This window comes from Neolamprologus multifasciatus, chromosome 16, assembly GCF_963576455.1.
Source record: "Neolamprologus multifasciatus chromosome 16, fNeoMul1.2, whole genome shotgun sequence".
Taxonomy (NCBI): domain Eukaryota; kingdom Metazoa; phylum Chordata; class Actinopteri; order Cichliformes; family Cichlidae; genus Neolamprologus; species Neolamprologus multifasciatus.
Window position 1 is genome coordinate 17822123 of NC_140454.1, and position 19525 is coordinate 17841647.

Consider the following 19525-nt stretch of genomic DNA (forward strand, 5'->3'; position numbering starts at 1 on the left):
CAAATCTGAGGCCATATTTTTAGGTCTTCTACAGAAACTGATTGTAAGCTTATTCACATCAAACAGAAGGATGGTAAATAGTTCTGAAATCCTTGAACATACATTTCATATTTCCTGATTGCATTATGTTGTAAAGTGACTTCTTGCTGTTATGCAATTTGTGGATATTTGTCCCAGAATTTTAAAACATAAGCACATTTATTTATGACACAAAATCCTGTACCAGAGATTTTAGGGATGTAGCAATTAACATATTTCTTTGCTGTGTTTTGAGATGATTTTGAAACAAAGTCTGAAGGTTTCTGAATTACACTACACAGCCTATCAGGAAAGCCTACATTAAACGTGCATGAAAGAAAATTTATATTGGTTGAACCTTGGAAGCGACAGCAAATTTCAACACAATGCAGTGTTTTTATCCAACTAGAATAATTGAGGGATCATAGAGATATTGTTGCCTTTCCTCATGTATTGAGGATTTGGAGAAGATGTACATCTAGCTTGCACATTGTGGTCATGCCAATGAGTCATTTAGTCCGACACATTGACAGAAATCTGCATTCATCTTCCTGAGATTAAGTGAAGTGTTCGCTTTGCTTGCCACATATTTGATATCAAATCCATATAAGCTGTTCCTTACCCCTTTTCACGTTTGTGAAAATTTGTGGACACAGCCAAAAACAACAGTCAGGCTGTTTTGATTCAAGGCATCAGCTCTGAGATCCCCGGACTTCTTATTGTACCGCTTTGTTTTTTGTTTTTTTGTTTTTTTTTACAAAGAATAAACATGGATTTTCTCATCTGTATGAGGAATGTGAACAGAGCCTGAATCGATATTGGGGAGAAATCCGAGTGCATTAGAATGTAGGGCAGGTAGAACAATTTAACTCATATTAAAATTTATATTTTTTTGTTGTCATGACTTGCAGGTAGGTCAGATATTATGTAATGTGCATTTGCTTATCTTCTTTACCTAATGGTGTTGATTTATTTCAGTTTTCTTATCTTAGAAACTGTGCAGTATTGACAGAGGTAATTAAAGATTGTAGCAAATGAAAATAAAAAGTCAATTCACAAGTCTTAACAATACTATCCCAGCTACCATAAAGTGAACAGAAAAGTACACAAAACATAATTAAACAATACACAAACTCACATAAACCATTATCATCCCAGCCAGTCCCCACTGGTTACAAGAGCATCTTTATTACTTACCATTTTAACTGAAAGATTGATCATCAGTTGATTCACACTGTGCAGGTTAGAATGAATGTGTACTGGTGGAACAGATGGAGACAGGTGCACAATCTCTTCATTTGTTAGTTAATTGTTTATGAACGCCGCCTTACAATAAATAAATAAAAGTTAATGCTTTTAAATAAAAGCTTTAATTTCGAGGTGGGATAGGACACGATGAAAAGTCCTGTAGTAATGTTGTGTAATCGCCATATTAAAAGGAAAACAAATGTGATGGCTAAGGTAAGAGGTGAATATGTGGTGCTCTCCAAGGTGCTGTACATGCAGCTGTCAGAGGCAGAGAAAATGTCTAAGCCTCTCACTTTAGCTTGCACCAGGTGTTAGTGTTACTTATTAGCAGCAGCTTATGAGACAATATCTTAGCTGCGGTTCAAACACTGAACTCACCTGTGTATGTGTGATGTGTGTTTTTGTCTCTTGGTTGCGAGACTTAAGAGGTTGTTGCTATGCCTTTCTTCACCTTCTAATGTTCTCATAATAAGCACTGTCGGTGTCACAGCACTCAGTGTTTCTCTTCTATTAAGTTCTGTTTGTTTTGTTCTGAACCGTTAGTGTGACAGTATGCCAAAGTTATAGTTTTGTCACCTTGACGGCTGAAGTGTTTATTGTTTCGACAAGTAGGTTCTGTGATTTTGACAAGATAATAAAGTTAAATGTTACTGCACTTCATGTTCTTGGGTCTTTGACCTAGTGTTTGGAGTTTTTTAAAGTTTATATATCTTTGGATTTTGTATTTTAGGTTATCTTTTGTGGGGGGGTTTTCCATGAGTCTATGTCCATGAGTTTTCAGTTCATTTGATCTCTCGTGTGTCCCTGTTTACTGTTATCAAGTCTTAGTCTCTGTGGTAGGCATTTTTCTGTGTTGTTACTTCCTGTTTGTTTTGGTAGCTCTTGTCCCATGTGCCTTGTATTTACTTTTGCTTCCCTTGTCTTGATAATGTCTGATTAGATTCAGCTCTGTACCTGGGTGTTTCCCATATCCTGGATTACCTCATGTTTCTATTTAAAGCAGAACTTTGGCTAACTTTATGTTTTGTTGTTTCCCCAGACCGTGTTTCACTTTGTTTTTACGTATGAACTCTGATTAGCCAGAATAAAGGACTCACTTTTTACTTGCAGTCTGCCTCGTCCCATGTCCAAGCTTTTGGGTCCACATTTTAATGCTTCTATGACATCATGTTTACTACTCTACATCACTGGCTGGTCTGGGGATGTCTTGAAATCCCAGAATAACTGTGGTAAGTTAGAGCAGCATATTACTATGTAGTTAGGAAACTTGAAAGCCATCTTGGCTGTGATTAATTCTTTATTGTATTAAAATTATTCATCTGGATGAAATCATCCCCTGGGTTTCAAAGTTGGATACATTAAAGTGTGACATGTCCAGGTCAAAATGTCTCACTATAAAAGTAGAGCACAGAATTCATAAAAGGAACTACAAAAGGATGAAGAGACTAACGACTAATTCTATCATCCCTTTACTGAATGTCAAAACGGGGGGACTACATTTGTTTTTGGGGAATAGCGTTTGACCAGTTGCAAACATAAAAGGGAGTACAAGTGTATTTTGGTGCTGTGATTAGCAGTGTTTTCATTATGCAACTTCTCGGAACCTCTCAAAGGACATGATCGACATGAACATACATTAAGAATTTTAAAAATAATGACCGTCTTTCATGTGGGGAACTGAATGTGGCCTCATAAAGCCAGAATACAGGCACTTTAATCAGTAAAGCAGAACATGCCTCAGTGTTGCCCTTAAACCTGAACCCCTTGGATTTGGATATTTAATTGAAGATCTTCCAGTGCTACCATCTGAAACAAGCCGGTGTCACTTTTAAAGAACTTTCAAAATGTGGTAACCCATCCCACTGGAATCCTTTGCATAGTGATGGGAGACATGTTAATCCACTGTTGATCTACCCAGGGATCAAGCTCTTCCAAAATCAATAAAACTGTGAAAGCTTGCCTTCTGGTCTTAATCAAATCCTTTCGTGACTTATACAATTTGATACTACAGAACCTGATAATTTGCTTCTGTATCAGATGAATGTAGTGAAGAAATATCAACATTTGCATTTTCTAAGCTCAGCAGAATCGCCATCTCCCCAGTGGAGCATAAACGTGCAGGCCAAGTAAAGGTTTGTTAAGTTGCAGATATTAGAAAAGAAATCCAAGTGTAACAGACTGCATTTTATAATTCACACTCACGAAAAACAATGGGATATACCCACAGGCATTTATGGCAGCGATTCAATTTTAAAGTAGGCTCCATATCTTCCCATTTTTAATCCAATAGCACCTACAGGATGTTTTATGTATTTGTTACTTTCTACCAGGTTGTATCTCGTATGCAGGTGCCGACCTGCTACACTGGATGAGGCTCGATTCCACTCCACGTTTTGTGTCCCGCTTTTGCCCTGCCGGTGCATCTGAACACACAGCGCTCTCCTCCACAGAGCATTTCCACTTCAACGCAGCTACAATGGGCTTTCTTTGCTGAGCGAAGTTGAGTCAACAAGCCGGGAAACGCGCTCCTTGGATTCATGTGGCACCTTTACGCTCACAGCTTTCTTTTCTACTGCGCCGAGGGACTTTCAACTGAACTCGGTGGCGATACAAATCCGTTGTGCTTTGGGGGATGTGTTTATAGACTATAGTTGAGTTTCAACCACCAAAAACGACCAGTCATTAAGTAGTCTACCTGCGAATCTGCTGCAGGAGGGGGGAGTTTTGTCAGCAAGCGGGACACTGCAGAGTACCTAAACAGTGAGGGATCTGTACAGAAGTGAACGATGCTCAGACTGGAGACCATCATTTGCACTTTTTCTGTGCTGTCTGTTGCGGCAAGAGCCGAATTTAAAGCGAGGAATTGCAGCGAGGTGAGGGAGGCTTCCATCGCGAAAGGCTTTGGCTTCTCACATGTTCCCCATCAGGAGATCCCAGGTAAGGGTGGACTGAGTTACTGGCTCACGACCTGCCAGTTACAGCATCCGAAATGATCGGGAATATGCAGCGACTTTTACAAAATAAAATAATAATAGTAAACGCGTCTGTGTTAAGTGTTTATATCTGAGAGGAAAAGTTAAAAATACTCAGCAGTCCTATTGCAACTCATTTAAGACGCTAAATCGTTTTAATGCTGCAGGGGTACGCTACTGCGACTGCACCACGTCCAACTAATCGGTTCCAGCTTTTCAACCACCTGTCACTCACAAAGTACCTGCTGTGATTTTCACTCACTGAAGTTAACTTTATACAAATGATGTGAGCTACTTGATTTCCAAAACGCTCCTGACTGACTACCTGGGGGTAGTGAGCTTCCCACAGCTGTTTGGAGAGATCTGCTCTAATCGGGAACCCACGCATGTAAACTGCCTGAACGCATAACTACAGGCTTATTTAGTTATATATATATATATATGTCATACTGGCTATCCTGCCCTATCAATGCCGAGTGTGAAATGTGTCTGCATGTCTCCAGTAGAGGTTTCTGACGGTGAAAACCAAGTAGAGGGAGCCCAGTGAGTGGACAGCTGTGCAGATTAACTCCTGTCCTGTGAAAATTGGGTGATTAGATAAAATGAAGCTCATGCAATGCTCAAGCAGTAGACCACAACCGCTGCTCACTTCATTTGGCATTGCATGGTTTCTGCCATAAGCCTAATAAGTAATTATCTTAAATATACCTTGTGCGAAATAAGGCAGGCCCGATGCAGTGTTTCACTGCAGCGATACTTAAATTAAATCAATCTGTTTTTCAAGCATAGTTTGGATATAAATATCACTATGTCATCAGAACAGGAGTATGGATGAGAGGCAGTCTCCCCTTTCCGCCTCTTTCATTGAATTGTCTCTCCAGGTCGTCATTGTTATGCTTCAAGGCCAATTATTCTTTCTATAAATCAGGGAATCTGGCACAAGTAAAAGGCTGCATATTTGATAACAGGCACACCTGTTCAGAGACGGGTTGAATAACTAACTGACTAAATCCGTTGGATCTGTGTCTCTGACATCACAACTAATCTCTGGAATGAGTGGAAAAAATCCAATCTGTCTCTTTCCTGAATTATGTCACCCTGAATAAAAGTCTTTTGATCTTCTCTTTGAATGAGTCACAACCTTACATGTCTTCGGGAGAAACACTTTATCAACAACTCAGCAAATTCGCACAGTGATAGACATGTCCTCTGGGCTCACAGCTCATTGCCTCTTACTCATGCAAACAACTTTCAAGCCAAGCCAGATCTTGCCTAAAATAAATTTGCAAATTCCTTTTGATTAAAAGTTGATTCAAATCGTAACATTGTCCTATCAATAAATAAATAAATGAAAAAACATTCAAGTTGCTTCTTAGCAGAAATGTAGTAAATGCAGAGAGCTTTCTTTTTCGCTATGTAAGTTTATATTAGTCTGAACTGATTTAAAATTTAATCTCGTGGCTGGCACACGACTTGTTTGCACTATTTTACTTAATCTCCTGAAAATAGAGCCTTTGTTTTAATAGCTGATTTGGGGATAAATTAGATCATTTGGACTATAATTGAGTAATATAGCTTATTAAAATATGTGTATTTTTTTTAACATTATAGACAGTCGTGTGGTGCTGTGCACTGTTGCCTCACATCTAGGGTGTACTGGGTTTGAATCCACAAGCTTACTTTACTTTACTTTACTAAGCTACTTTGGGAAGGTTGCATGTTCTCCCTGCCTATGTATGGGCTGTCTCCGGGAACTCCGGCTTCCTCCCGCACTCCATGAATATGAGCGTTAATGGTTTTCTGTCTCCCTGCGTGTCAGCCTCATGACAGACTACCGATCTGTCCAGGGTGTACCCTTCCTTTAGCTCTAATGACAGCTGGGATAGATCCCAGCTTCCCTGGGGTTAAGAAAATGGATGGATGGATATATAGTTATGAAATTCACTTGGCAGATGTTGTTAATAATGCAGCATTATCTGCTTTTAGCTTCGGCCCTTTTTAGTTATTTAGTTTTTTCACTGAAATATCATTCATTTATATTACACACATGATGTAGAGGTAGTGGTGTAGTCAATGAGTGTGTCAAGGGCACGTTACTGTTCACATTTTGTGATTTGTGGAGTTTACAGACAGATTGCAAATGACATTAACACCAATTCACAGATTAATGCGAACTTAAACACTTTTTTTGTGCAGTTTGTGATGACTTGAAGAGCTGTTTAGGACGGACGACTTGATCATTAAAGTTACAAAAAAATTTAAGTTACTTTAGAGCTTCAAAAGCTTCCTGTTTTGCTGTTTGTGCCAGTCTCACAACTGCCATCACACTCTATTAAAATCACTGACGATTTAGGGGAAATCTTAAACTTATTACTGGTCCACCTCCACAAATGGTGCTTTCACTGCTGCTGCATGCTGTGCATTTTTTGTTGAATGGTCTCACTTGGCGGTTTGATTTCTTGAAGTCTGTGACAGATGGATGTGTGTGTGGTTTTGCTGCTTTTGATGTGATGCCGTTAGAGACTGGGAAACATATTTGGGAAACACTGTATTTGTAAAGTTATGTTTTTATTAAATTAGATTGTACTCATATTTAAATGAATCAAATTAGAATACTATTGAAATATATATCTATTACTTTTTTATATTACCCAAACTTTTTCTATAAGATTGGCCAATATGAGTAATTCACTGCAACCACTGCAAATATAATAGAGTGAAAATAATAACCGTGAAACATCAGGGTGCTATTGTGAGAGTATTTCTGCACTACTTAAAATGTTGAAATAACTACCACGTCTTCTCCTGGAGTTGAAATGAAAAGCTTAGTACCCCAGATTTTCTGTGTGTGTGTTTTCGTATTTGTGTGTTTGTGTTTGGGCTCAATAGAGGAACCAGGTCAGGGGGAATGACAGCACTGGAGATGGTGTTATTGACAAAAATGTTGTTATGATTCAAAGCCCGAAGGCTCAGCGAGTACAGTAATTCCACAAGACTTAACCGATGATTCTTTCTGCTGACCAGACCGGGCTGGAAACTAGTATACTGTGAAGACATTTAAAATAGGAATAAACTTATGAATTGCTCTAAAAGTCTTTGGAGTGTTTGCACATCTTAAAATATGAATCACCCTCTCAGAAGACTTTAATTATATCTGTTTAATTTAATTGTAAGCAAATTAATTATATTTTGCCTCTGAAATCCACTTTTTTATTGCTTGTTAAAGTTAAGACCTGCACTCAGTCTTATCTGCTGTCCCAGTTTCCACTCAGTTGATTACCCAATGTCTGAGACGTGGAGAGTGAGTCATATGGCAGACTGCGGGATTCAATGGAACTTCTTAGGATGTCATATACTATGCTATCATTTGATGTCCAGCTCTGTTTACTGCCAGTCAGGAGATGGAGGTGGGACAGAAATAACGGGTGGTAATATTTTATGTGATCTTTGGCTGCCTGCGCGAGGCAAATGATCTCTACTGAAGCATGTAATGTGCACAGGTCTTCTACTGTCATGTAATGGGATGGATGGGATTAAAAAGGGCTAAATGGCAGTGTCTGCAAAGGGAATGGCCAGGTGACTTTGTTAGCCACTGCAGCACACTCCACTGTTGCTGTGATGTATTGTGAAATTATTGCGACCTTCCTGCCAGTCACACATGTTGAAATATATCTGGGGGTGAGGTCCTGAAAGGGATAATGGCTTCCGATGGCATGTTTTACCTTTTTTACATTTTACTCTACAAACATCGAAGTATTTGTGATAAAAAATTGTGGATAAATGGACTTTTGAGATCCACGGGAGTTGTTTTGTTTGTATTTGGTAGCCCCAGGCTTTGAGTGTATATGTTGCTAACGTAATGTAAATGTGTCCCACTGAGAAGCAGAGGGGGGCACTAACAGGCAAAAAAATAAATAAAAAAAATCCAAACAATCATCATTTTTCTCATGGCAGAGGGGAATTCTCGCTGTCTGCATCCCTATGTCATCAATCATACTTATGGATGCCAAAATGGCCTCATGATGGGCTCTCTCTGCGGGTGTTTCCTGTGAGAGCTGCAGGAAACTGTGTCCTGCAAGTCTTTTAGGGTTGCAGCGCTAAAAGCATAACACTACCAGAATCAAAGTGCATCAAAATAAATTTAAGAAATGGAAATTTCTAAAAGTTTTTTATGCAGAATGCACAAAAGTACAAACTCCTGGCCCTGAAGTGGATTAACACACAGTTGTTGTTGTTTTTAAGTGTTAGCCTTATACTGTACATAAGTTTTAATACTTTATAAGCTTAACACTTAAAACAGACAAAACGTACTCCAAGTGCAACTCAATCGGTTACACAAACGAGCTGTAAATGTAAATGTGGAGACAAAAAAAAAGTGATGAGCAATGTTGCATTAGACTAAAAATGTTTCCGCTCATTTTCCACAGCAACTTCAAAATTCATAAAGCACTGAACAACAGAAAGTAGCGCAAAAAATTACTCAACATTTTCTGCCGGAAAACATTTCTAGGAGAAATACTCAGAAATGTCAGATGACCATACCAGTTATGAGGCTGAGGTTGCCGTGGATGCACAGGTCAAAAAAAGGACTTTTATTTAAAAGGGTTTGTGTCCCCATCCATCCAGCCATCCATCCATTTCTGTTGCTTATTTGGGTCCAGACTGTGAGAGCAGTAGCCTAAACAGAGTCACCCAGAACTTTCAGCCACTTCCTTCAGCTCTTCCAGAGACACAAGTTGTTTCCAAGCTAACTGACAGGTGGAGTCTCTCCATGATGAGGCCCCAACCTAACCTGGAATGATCACTCATAAATCAGCAGTGACCTATTGATTTTAAACTTGGTTGTTTTAGTTTACTGTCATGGACTAGACTTGTGTGCTGTCCAGGTTGCATACTGTCGCTTGTCTCATGACAGCTGGGATAAGTTTCAGCCCCTCCACAACATTAATTTGGATAAACCATTGAGAAGCTACTTTCAGCTGCTCCCTTATTCACAAGGGGTAGATTTCTACAATGGATGTCCTTCCTGATGCATCTCCCAATGCATTTATACTAAGATACTTGATGGACTGATTTTTGTTCTCGATTTTATTCTCCAACTTAGCTAACTTAGTTGAATTTAGGGCAATACTATTTTATTAGTTAAATGGATACTTTCACAGGTTTGCCTACATTTCATAAATCATTTCAGTCGGATATGAGAAAGAACTTTTGGCAGAAAGACTTGTTTCTTGCATGTGCACAAGCAAGTCCCAACCAGGTGTCCCATTGAAAAAAAAAATCCTTTGGTGTCTGTGCTTCTTGTCACATGTTTCTCTGTTTGCTTGCCTTGTGAGTATTTATAGCACATTTCTGTATATGCTTCTGTTGAGTGTTCTTGTAGCTTATGTCTTGTAAAATTGATAAGGATTGTTTGTTTGTGCTTGCGTGGTTTATCTATTTGTGTATTGCTTATTTAAATGAAACTATTTGGATTTAAATTGGTACTGCATGTTTTATTGAACAGTTTTGTTTTCATGCATATAGTCTTTGTTTAGCACCATCATCTTTTGATATACACAATATTTATTTAGTTGTGTGCAAGCCATATTTCTTCTTCATATGCACTATTCAAGAGGGCTGCTTGCACAATCACCCTCATAAAGCCATGCACTGAGTTTATTGTATCTGACCAGCAGTCCAAGACCAAGTTATTTTATTCTGCCTGTCTGGAACCTACAGTTTATGCAACAATGCACTCCTCTCAGATTTTGATGAATTTTGATGTGTTTGTGTTTCTTCAGGAAGGAGGGGAACTGATGTCTTCAGGGTTACTGATATTTTTTTAACACCAAAAGTACTCTTTGGCTAATATTTCTAAACCCTAATCCTGTTTGTGACCCAAACTTTCTGTTTATTTTGTTTGTGGCCTCCAGCAGGGTTTATGTCCAACTTTCTGCTGCTCATAACTCCAGTTGTTGAAATTTTAATACACCCTACACATTTAAAAACCAAACCGGGTTCAGGTGGCAGATATTAACAATGCTGTTTGTTTGACTAATTCAAAGTCCATATTATGTGAATAAGTAAATGATTGAGATAGTTCCAGGTACAAGTCACTTTTTGTTACTATGTAGCAGAAACCTGTTCATTTTTTTTCCGTTTTTTTTTTTTTTTTGTTGCAAAAATGTAGTTTTAGTAAAATGTACTGGGTTATTGAAGCTTGTCCAAATGCTGTAAGGCTGGCATGCCTGGTTTATATTGCTGACACACAGCTGTTGTCGTATACATTACTAGAGGAATATGCTGCTGCCTCGGGGAATTAACATTTTCTAAACTTATTTGAAATAAATATGTGAAAAACAATACACAGATTCTCATGAAATGGCATTGCAATCATTGTTTAATGGTTTCAGAATCATTTGAAATGTGGACAAATGAGTTCTCCTGCAAGAAATGAATGGATGTTATTTTGATCTATTAGTTCCTGTCAACAACTGTCCAATTAAATTCTAACCTGGAGCCACAATGAAAGAGCCTTTTCATTTCTGTTTTAAGAAATTGGCATAAACACATTTTCGCTTGTCACTCATGCTGGGTTTTTTTTTCTTCTTTTTGACCATTATAGGCTACCATTTTGGAGATCTGTTTACACTGTTTCCTGTAGTTGACAATATTTCATTGTCTCTTTTTTGTAAGACATTCACAGATCACTTTCTGAAAACAATCCTCTGGATCAGTGTGTTTTTCACTAACATTAGTATCAAAATTCTGGCGTTGGACTGTGGCGTATAGCCAGTACTTTTTCCCAACATCACATCTAACTGTCAAAACTTAGCCATCATGAAACAAAGCTAACTCGAATGCCTTGTTGCTGCTGTTGGATCTATCTTTAGCAACTTCTGTCTTGTTGACAGCGTCTGACTAGACATGATGCGTAACTGGAGTCTATACTTGCCTTTACACTGCTCTGGAGGATAGTTCAGTGTGGTGTGTAGCAAGCCACCAATGGAAGCTATGTACTTGTGCAGCAGAGCTGTATCCTTTCCCTCTAATGCCGGGCTCACACTGTGCGATTTTGTCAGTCGCGCGATTCAGCTCCTGCTCAAACTGTACGATTGACTCGCAGGGGTTAGAAGTTCGTAGGTCACGATGCAGGGTCTCACACTATACGACCCGATGCTCTGATGCGACCCGAGTGCTCACACTGTGTGTCCATAAAATGAAGGTTATAACAGAAATTCTTTCGCTCGCTCTTCCTCTCTGTCTTTCACTCACACAGACACGCACACCACCGCCATCAACTTTGCTAAATTGCTAATGAAAAACATTGATCAGGCAGCTGTGATTGAGCAGCAATGTCTATCCAACTATTTTCACGGTTGTTGTGGTCGTGATAATTTTGTGAGGCCACATCGAAAAGGCTCGGATGAGCTTTCCAAAGTTCTACAAGTGCCTCCATCGCCTTGTGTCCAGATCACACGCTACACTGCCGTGCTGCGCAGTCTTTTTCGCTGACATTTGTGTTTGCGCATGCACAGTGTGAGAAACTGCGGTGACCCTCACGACGGTCATGAGGATTTCAAACCAAGCGATTGATGATGGTCGTGAGGTGTTAATCGCTTCTCGTTACCCCACGTATACTACACGATGCACGAAGCACGATGAAGGCCAAAATCGGGCCGATCGCAAAAACGGTCGCACGACTCAAAAATCGGCTCAAAATGGGCCAAAAATCGCACAGCGTGAGCCCAGCATAAGGCAACCAGGCCACTGGCTAGAGGACACATACACTGTAACAAGGTATAATGACCGGTGCCTGTATTCTAAACTGTAAACTGAGTGAAAGGTAACGATCAGTGCAGGTCTCAGGGCCTTGAGGGTCTCTAAACAGCCACCAGCTGCTACCTGTAGTGTGTTTGTGTGCCATGCTCCACTTAGCAAACTGATGCAGACGAGAGAGGCTTGCCTCCTCACTTCTCATTCTCAGGGGCTTCTAGGCATGCATAGATCGAATATCCACACTGGATTCCTCAGGCCTCCACTAGGCTTTTTATTATGCACTCCTCAATAAATGTCAAAGCTAGACATAGTGCTACATATGCTGATTATGCTGCACTTGTCATTCCTAAATGTGCCGTACACGGTATTAGGGAAATCCATACATTAATTTTAACTGTAATGATATTGGTGTACTTTGCTGAAGGGTATATGGTACAGTGGGGCAAAAAAGTATTTAGTCAGCCACCGATTGTGCAAGTTCCCCCACTTAAAATGATGACAGAGGTCAGTAATTTGCACCAGAGGTACACTTCAACTGTGAGAGACAGAATGTGAAAAAAAAATCCATGAATTCACATGGTAGGATTTGTAAAGAATTTATTCGTAAATCAGGGTGGAAAATAAGTATTTGGTCAATAACAAAAATACAACTCAATACTTTGTAACATAACCTTTGTTGGCAATAACAGAGGTCAAACGTTTACTATAGGTCTTTACCAGGTTTGCACACACAGTAGCTGGTATTTTGGCCCATTCCTCCATGCAGATCTTCTCAAGAGCAGTGATGTTTTGGGGCTGTCGCCGAGCAACACGGACTTTCAACTCCCGCCACAGATTTTCTATGGGGTTGAGGTCTGGAGACTGGCTAGGCCACTCCAGGACTTTCAAATGCTTCTTACGGAGCCACTCCTTTGTTGCCCGGGCGGTGTGTTTTGGATCATTGTCATGTTGGAAGACCCAGCCTCGTTTCATCTTCAAAGTTCTCACTGATGGAAGGAGGTTTTGGCTCAAAATCTCACGATACTTGGCCCCATTCATTCTGTCCTTAACACGGATCAGTCGTCCTGTCCCCTTGGCAGAAAAACAGCCCCATAGCATGATGTTTCCACCCCCATGCTTCACAGTAGGTATGGTGTTCTTGGGATGCAACTCAGTATTCTTCTTCCTCCAAACACGACGAGTTGAGTTTATACCAAAAAGTTCTACTTTGGTTTCATCTGACCACATGACATTCTCCCAATCCTCTGCTGTATCATCCATGTGCTCTCTGGCAAACTTCAGACGGGCCTGGACATGCACTGGCTTCAGCAGCGGAACACGTCTGGCACTGCGGGATTTGATTCCCTGCCGTTGTAGTGTGTTACTGATGGTGACCTTTGTTGCTTTGGTCCCAGCTCTCTGCAGGTCATTCACCAGGTCCCCCCGTGTGGTTCTGGGATCTTTGCTCACCGTTCTCATGATCATTTTGACCCCACGGGATGAGATCTTGCGTGGAGCCCCAGATCGAGGGAGATTATCAGTGGTCTTGTATGTCTTCCATTTTCTGATGATTGCTCCCACAGTTGATTTTTTCACACCAAGCTGCTTGCCTATTGTAGATTCACTCTTCCCAGTCTGGTGCAGGTCTACAATTCTTTTCCTGGTGTCCTTCGAAAGCTCTTTGGTCTTGGCCATGGCGGAGTTTGGAGTCTGACTGGTTGAGGCTGTGGACAGGTGTCTTTTATACAGATGATGAGGTCAAACAGGTGCCATTCATACAGGTAACGAGTGGGGGACAGAAAAGCTTCTTACAGAAGACGTTACAGGTCTGTGAGAGCCAGGGATTTTCCTTGTTTGAGGTGACCAAATACTTATTTTCCACCCTGATTTACAAATAAATTCTTTACAAATCCTACCATGTGAATTCATGGATTTTTTTTTCACATTCTGTCTCTCACAGTTGCAAATTACTGACCTCTGTCATCATTTTAAGTGGGGGAACTTGCACAATCGGTGGCTGACTAAATACTTTTTTGCCCCACTGTACATAAATATCCCCCAGCTATTACCCTCAAGGTCAAACATTTTTTTTATTGCATATGTATAGTAATATATGTATTCTTGTCAAAAGGTTTTGTAAAGATGACTCTAGCCCTTGTCACGATTTACTTGTATCGAATTTCCTTATTAATGCTTGTGTTTTTTTGTTTTTTTAAAATTGTTATTATTTTGTAAAATGTCATAAAGTGGTTAAAAAATGCACACTACATTCCCCACTGAAAAGTGGGTACAGTTTTGCATTATATTTGAGAAATTCTCATGTCTAAAAAGCTGGAGGAACTTTTGCTTCATTCACTAAAATTTACTGAAAAAAACTCTAGTAGGCAACAGTTCAATTGTTAATCTGAAACTGTAGTCATCTCCAATCTTCCCAGAAACCTGATGAGCAGGAGTTTTATGTTAAAATGTCGGGTTAAACCCCAGTTTCACAAACAATCTGTTAGAAAAAAATATTTATATAAATGTGGAAAACCCATCTCTTCACAAGTTTTCCAAAGCCTTTAAAAAACAGGTTGTTTTTCTCCACTCCTCTTATGTATTTATATTTCTTTCCTGAAAAATATTTTTTATAGTACATTTAAAAACATTTCAATATGAAAAGCTATACCTTTGAGTCAACGTTTGGCTGTTTTATCACGCACGCAGCCTTGCACATGGCATGTTGCAGAGGAATAGTTTGACATATTCAAATATATATATATATATATATATATATATATATATATATATATATATATATATATATATATATATACTGACACATTTGCTAGGTGTATGAAACCGCTCCAACATCTTTATTCCTGTCCTTTTTCCCTTCACGCTGATTCTCCTGAGGATGAAGAATACCATCATACCATTGTACTGTGCTGCTTTTATTGTAGACTGTTTTATGTCAGTGAGAATTCATTTCCTCTTGAACCTGTCCTCATTCACCCAAGGACATATACCCCTCTGTATCAGCATCCCCCAGTTATTTAAAACATGAACATGCCTTTCATAATAACTTCTGACATGACCCAAAATGTGATAGGAATAATTTCATTCAATTTTTGATTGATGCAAGTTCCAACTTGAGCAAGAAACTTGGCTATTCTGTACACAAAACCCTCTAGAGACGTTATTAAAAGTGTGAAGGTGTGTGGAATACAGCGATTTAAAGATCCATGATGATGTTCATATTCAATGAATATCTCTTGTTATATAGTTCCTGACAATATGATCTTGTCTTGTCAAAGTCTGATTACTCATTGGTTGAGGGGCCTGTTTCGGTGTGCTGTAGAGAAAGTGGGATGAAGCAGAATGCATATTACATTGAAATTACCAGTATGCATGCCTTGGGTGTCTAGAAGCATAGGCCATCAGCTAACATTTGCTGACATTTAGCTAATGTCCTATTCTTTCAGACATCCAAGGCACTTAACATACATAGTTTGAGTGTAACAGGCATTTGGTTTCTGCTTCATTGTTAGAATGGTGATTTACAGCAACCTTTAAGTCTAACCTATTGATTTACTTTTAATAAGAAGGTGAAACAAGTGAGCTAACTAGATTTGGTTGGGATCACATCTAATGAGCCCCTTACAACATATCTCTTCTATATATGATGCTCATGAGACAAGAAGATAACATATCACATTCATGTATTCATATGTTATCCACCCACTCACTTACTTTTTTCTTTTTATTCTTTTTTTTTTTTTTTTAACTCATTGTTGATTCATACCTCCTGAGACATCACAGTTATCAGGGTTATTAATTTGCAGCATCTTGTGCATTGAGTTTGTACTTTGCACTTAACATGATTGTAATAAAAAATGACCACATGGGCAGTCAAAATCTTTGGTCTAAATTTGCAAAAAGATATCTCAGATAAAACAGAATTGCTTAGGCTCAAAGGTGTGAAGAAGCAGTTTATTTAGATTAGGAGGGATTTTGGATTTAAAATGACTTCAATATTTTAGTGCAGAATTGAATAGTTGACAGCTCTTCCAGTCTTGGATGGATTTTTGCTTGGATTAAACCAACTAAGGAAATGTAAGATCACAGTAAGTGGAAATTTATGAAATTGAAAAGAATTTGCTTTATTCCATTTGTTTTATGCCCTTTTGAGTTGTATTGGCCAGAATTTAATCAAACTTACACACAATGATCACCTAATGCAGGGGTGTCAAACTCAAATACACAGTGGGCCAAAATTCAAAACTGGAACAAAGTCGCGGGCTAACATTAATATTTATTGAAAAAAAATCTTCCTCCAGATTTAAGAATGAATTTTTTCTTATGGACTCAAACAAGTTTTGCTGAAAAACTGAATATGAAACAAGCAAAGCTTAATACTAAACAATATATATATTAGCTGTATAATACCAGTAGGCCAGCTCTAATATTAATTTGGTATGGCTTCGCGAGCCAAATGTAATTAGGCTGCGGGCCAAATTTGGCCCACGGGCCAGAGTTTGACACCTATGACCTAATGGGTTTTTACCCAAATGGTGATCGAGGTCATATTTGTTGTTTTACTGACTTTTTTTCTGTTTTCATAAAAATCGTTACTCTCAGAGCATTGCTCAGATTTCAGCTAATCTTGCAAGCAATGTTCACCAAAAGCTTCTTCACCATAACTGTTTTGTTTTTATAACATAAACTCATGGCCACGATTTGCAGTTTTACAAAATTTAATTTCTGGTGTATTAAACAATAATTAATTTTAATTGTTTGGCAAAGTTGTTAACATAGGATTCTCAGTGTTGATAAATTTTGCACAAAATGAAGAAAAACTTTCTTAAATACCAAATGATGGAATCAATGTGATTTAGTTCTGCCACATATGCTGCATATCACTCGCATTCTGTTAAATGGAGATGATCATTATCTTATTGGTCATGATCGTCACCACTGTTGGTCCCACATCTGAAATATGGACTTCGTTTCACTATTATGCTATCATCTGGTCAATGGTGTGACATACAGAATTTCATTTGTCTAATGGCTGTGGCTGCTACTGATCATATACTCGTGAACTCAAGCAGTTTCATTGATGAACAAGATTAATTTGCTGTGGATATATAAGCCTCCTTAACTTCTCAGTGGATTTTAATTCACACTTTGCAAAACATCCAACAAATGACAAGAATATCTATTGCTTCTCTCTGTATTTCAGTCATTAAACTAACCTGTGAATTATGATGGACTGTGAGCCAGATTAGCTACTGTGTCCTGTATCTGCAATAATGAAGTATATTAACTCTTTTTAAAAAAAAAAAAAAAAGAAAAAGATAACTTGCATAACATGGGGGAATAGCAAATATCAGATAGGATTTTATATTAGCAACAATTGTTTTAAAAGAACTAAACATTTAAAGATAACTTGCCAGAAATTCAAACTTGTTTTAACTCTTAATTCCTGTTGGGTGTTTTGATTTGACAAAGAAGAAGAAGTTGCAGTGACACAAGCATTCCTGATCTCATTAGGGCTGAGCGTGTCTTTGAGTGTGAATCCATTAAAAGTTTGTCAGGGGGAACCATGGGACACAGCAGATGGCAGAGCACATATGCTCTGGGTCTCTTTGGCCAGGTACACTGAGGAATACTTCAGAGAGTTGGCCTACCTTTGCTTGTGTAACAGGAACTTAGACACTTTAAAACAACATGAGTCATGCGTTGAATTGCGGCATTTCAGTTTGTGATGTCTAACTTTTCTAAAAGCACGCTCTCGTTTTGCTTAAAGCCATGTCAAAGTGTAATTGTGTGATAATTGCATCTTCTTTATATCGTCTCTTGCCTGTGCCCTTCTTAGATAAGTTATAAAGGAAGTAAACGATGTCATTGTATATGTTTGTACAAGGAAAAAAAAAACTAAATATTTGCAGGCAAGGTTTAATTGTGTGAGATGCTAGTGAGCTATATTTGGTACAAGGTTGAAGTGAGTTGAAACAGATCTTCAGTATGAAGAGTAATGTATTAAAATGATTATTTGCTGCATCACTAGTCATTGCAAGGGCAATCATTTTGGACTTTGAACACTACATAAAATTGGTCTTTATCAGAGACATAGAGCTTACGTAGGTGTGACTTGAGCAGCAATGATGGTTTTGACAGGCACCTGTGGAGGTGTTCTGAACAGTAAACAAGGACAACAGGTGCCTTAAGGTATCGCTTTGCTTACCAGTAGAAAGTAAGTAAGCATACAAAGTGCAAATATGTAAAAACAGATTTAGATAAACAACTGCACTTCTGTCATGTAGGATTATCACACATTAAACCTGCTAAAGATTGCAAAATATATCATAAACATGTTGTACGTGCCTGGCAGAGAAGTTTTGTAAAATGGGAACCCATCTCAGCAGAACGAATGTAGAATTTGAATATCTTCATAGAGCTTCATTAGCACTGATAATAAGGTAGCTAAATTGACTGGCACCCCATTTGGTTACAGACACTGAGTGACATAATAAATTATGACTTATGATGACAGCTTGAGTAGGTGTTAATAAATCTGTGTGCATGAATAAACCTATCTCATTATAACAGCTGTATATTTTTACCAGGTTTGATCCGTGGCGCAGCACAACTGACAGCCATGTACAGTGCTGTGAAAAAGGATTTGCCCCCTTTCTGATAACTTACTTTTTCAGTATTTGTTCATCTTAAATGTTTCAGATCATCAAGTGGATTTTAATATCAGACAAAGATAACCTGAATAAATACAAAATGCTATGTTTGATGATTACATTTATTAAGGATGAAAAAACAATTCAAACTCCTCCCCTAAACCGAATAACTGGTTGGGCCACCCTTGGCAGTAAGAACTGCAATCAAGCATTTGCAATAGCTGACAATGAGTCTTTCACATCAGTGTGGAGGAATGTTGGTGCACTATCTTTGCCATATTGGAGGGTTTTTGAGAATAAACAGCCTTTTTAAGGTTATACCAAAGCAACACAATCTTGTTTGATACTGGACTTTGACTAGTCTACTCCAAAAACTTAAATTATTATTTTATTTTATGTATTTAGCCATTCAGAGGTGGACTTACTGCCATGTTCAATCATTGTCCTGCCACATAGCTAGAGTGTGATTGAGCTTCAGGTTAGAAATTGATGGTGGGACATTCTCCTATGGGATTTTCTGGTAGAAAGCAGAATTCATGGATTCATCAATTAGGTCCGATCTTCCAGGTCTCGAAACACCAAAGCAGCCCCAGCCCCTACCACCAACATGTTCGACTGGTGTGATGTTCTTTTAATGAAATACTGTGTTAGTTTTATGCCCTTTTATATGGTGTGACGAGACTCAAACCTTCCAAAAAGTTCAACCTTTGTCATTGTCTCACTTGTCTCATTAGTCTGAGAATATTTCTCCAAAAGTCTTGGGGGGGGGATGCTGACCTTAAGTAAGATAAGTGAGGCCTGCATTTCCTTGGGTGGTGTTTGAGGGGTTTTTTGTTATCTCCTGGATGAGTTGGCATTGCACTCTTGTATTAATTG

The 19525-nt window shown here is 38.7% G+C and overlaps 1 protein-coding gene across 2 annotated transcripts in view; it reads left to right on the plus strand.

The window, feature by feature from the left end:
• Positions 1 to 3367: 3367 nt before the first annotated feature.
• Positions 3368 to 19525, plus strand: part of LOC146500629 (glypican-6-like) — a 90353-nt gene continuing 74195 nt past the window's right edge. The window contains exon 1 of one of the 2 annotated variants that reach the window (XM_085134433.1): positions 3368 to 4203. In XM_085134433.1, the coding sequence (XP_084990559.1) occupies positions 4053 to 4203 (151 nt within the window). In that variant the 5' untranslated portion in view covers positions 3368 to 4052. The remainder of the gene's footprint in view (positions 4204 to 19525) is intronic. The other variant, XM_085134434.1, reaches the window with a different exon arrangement.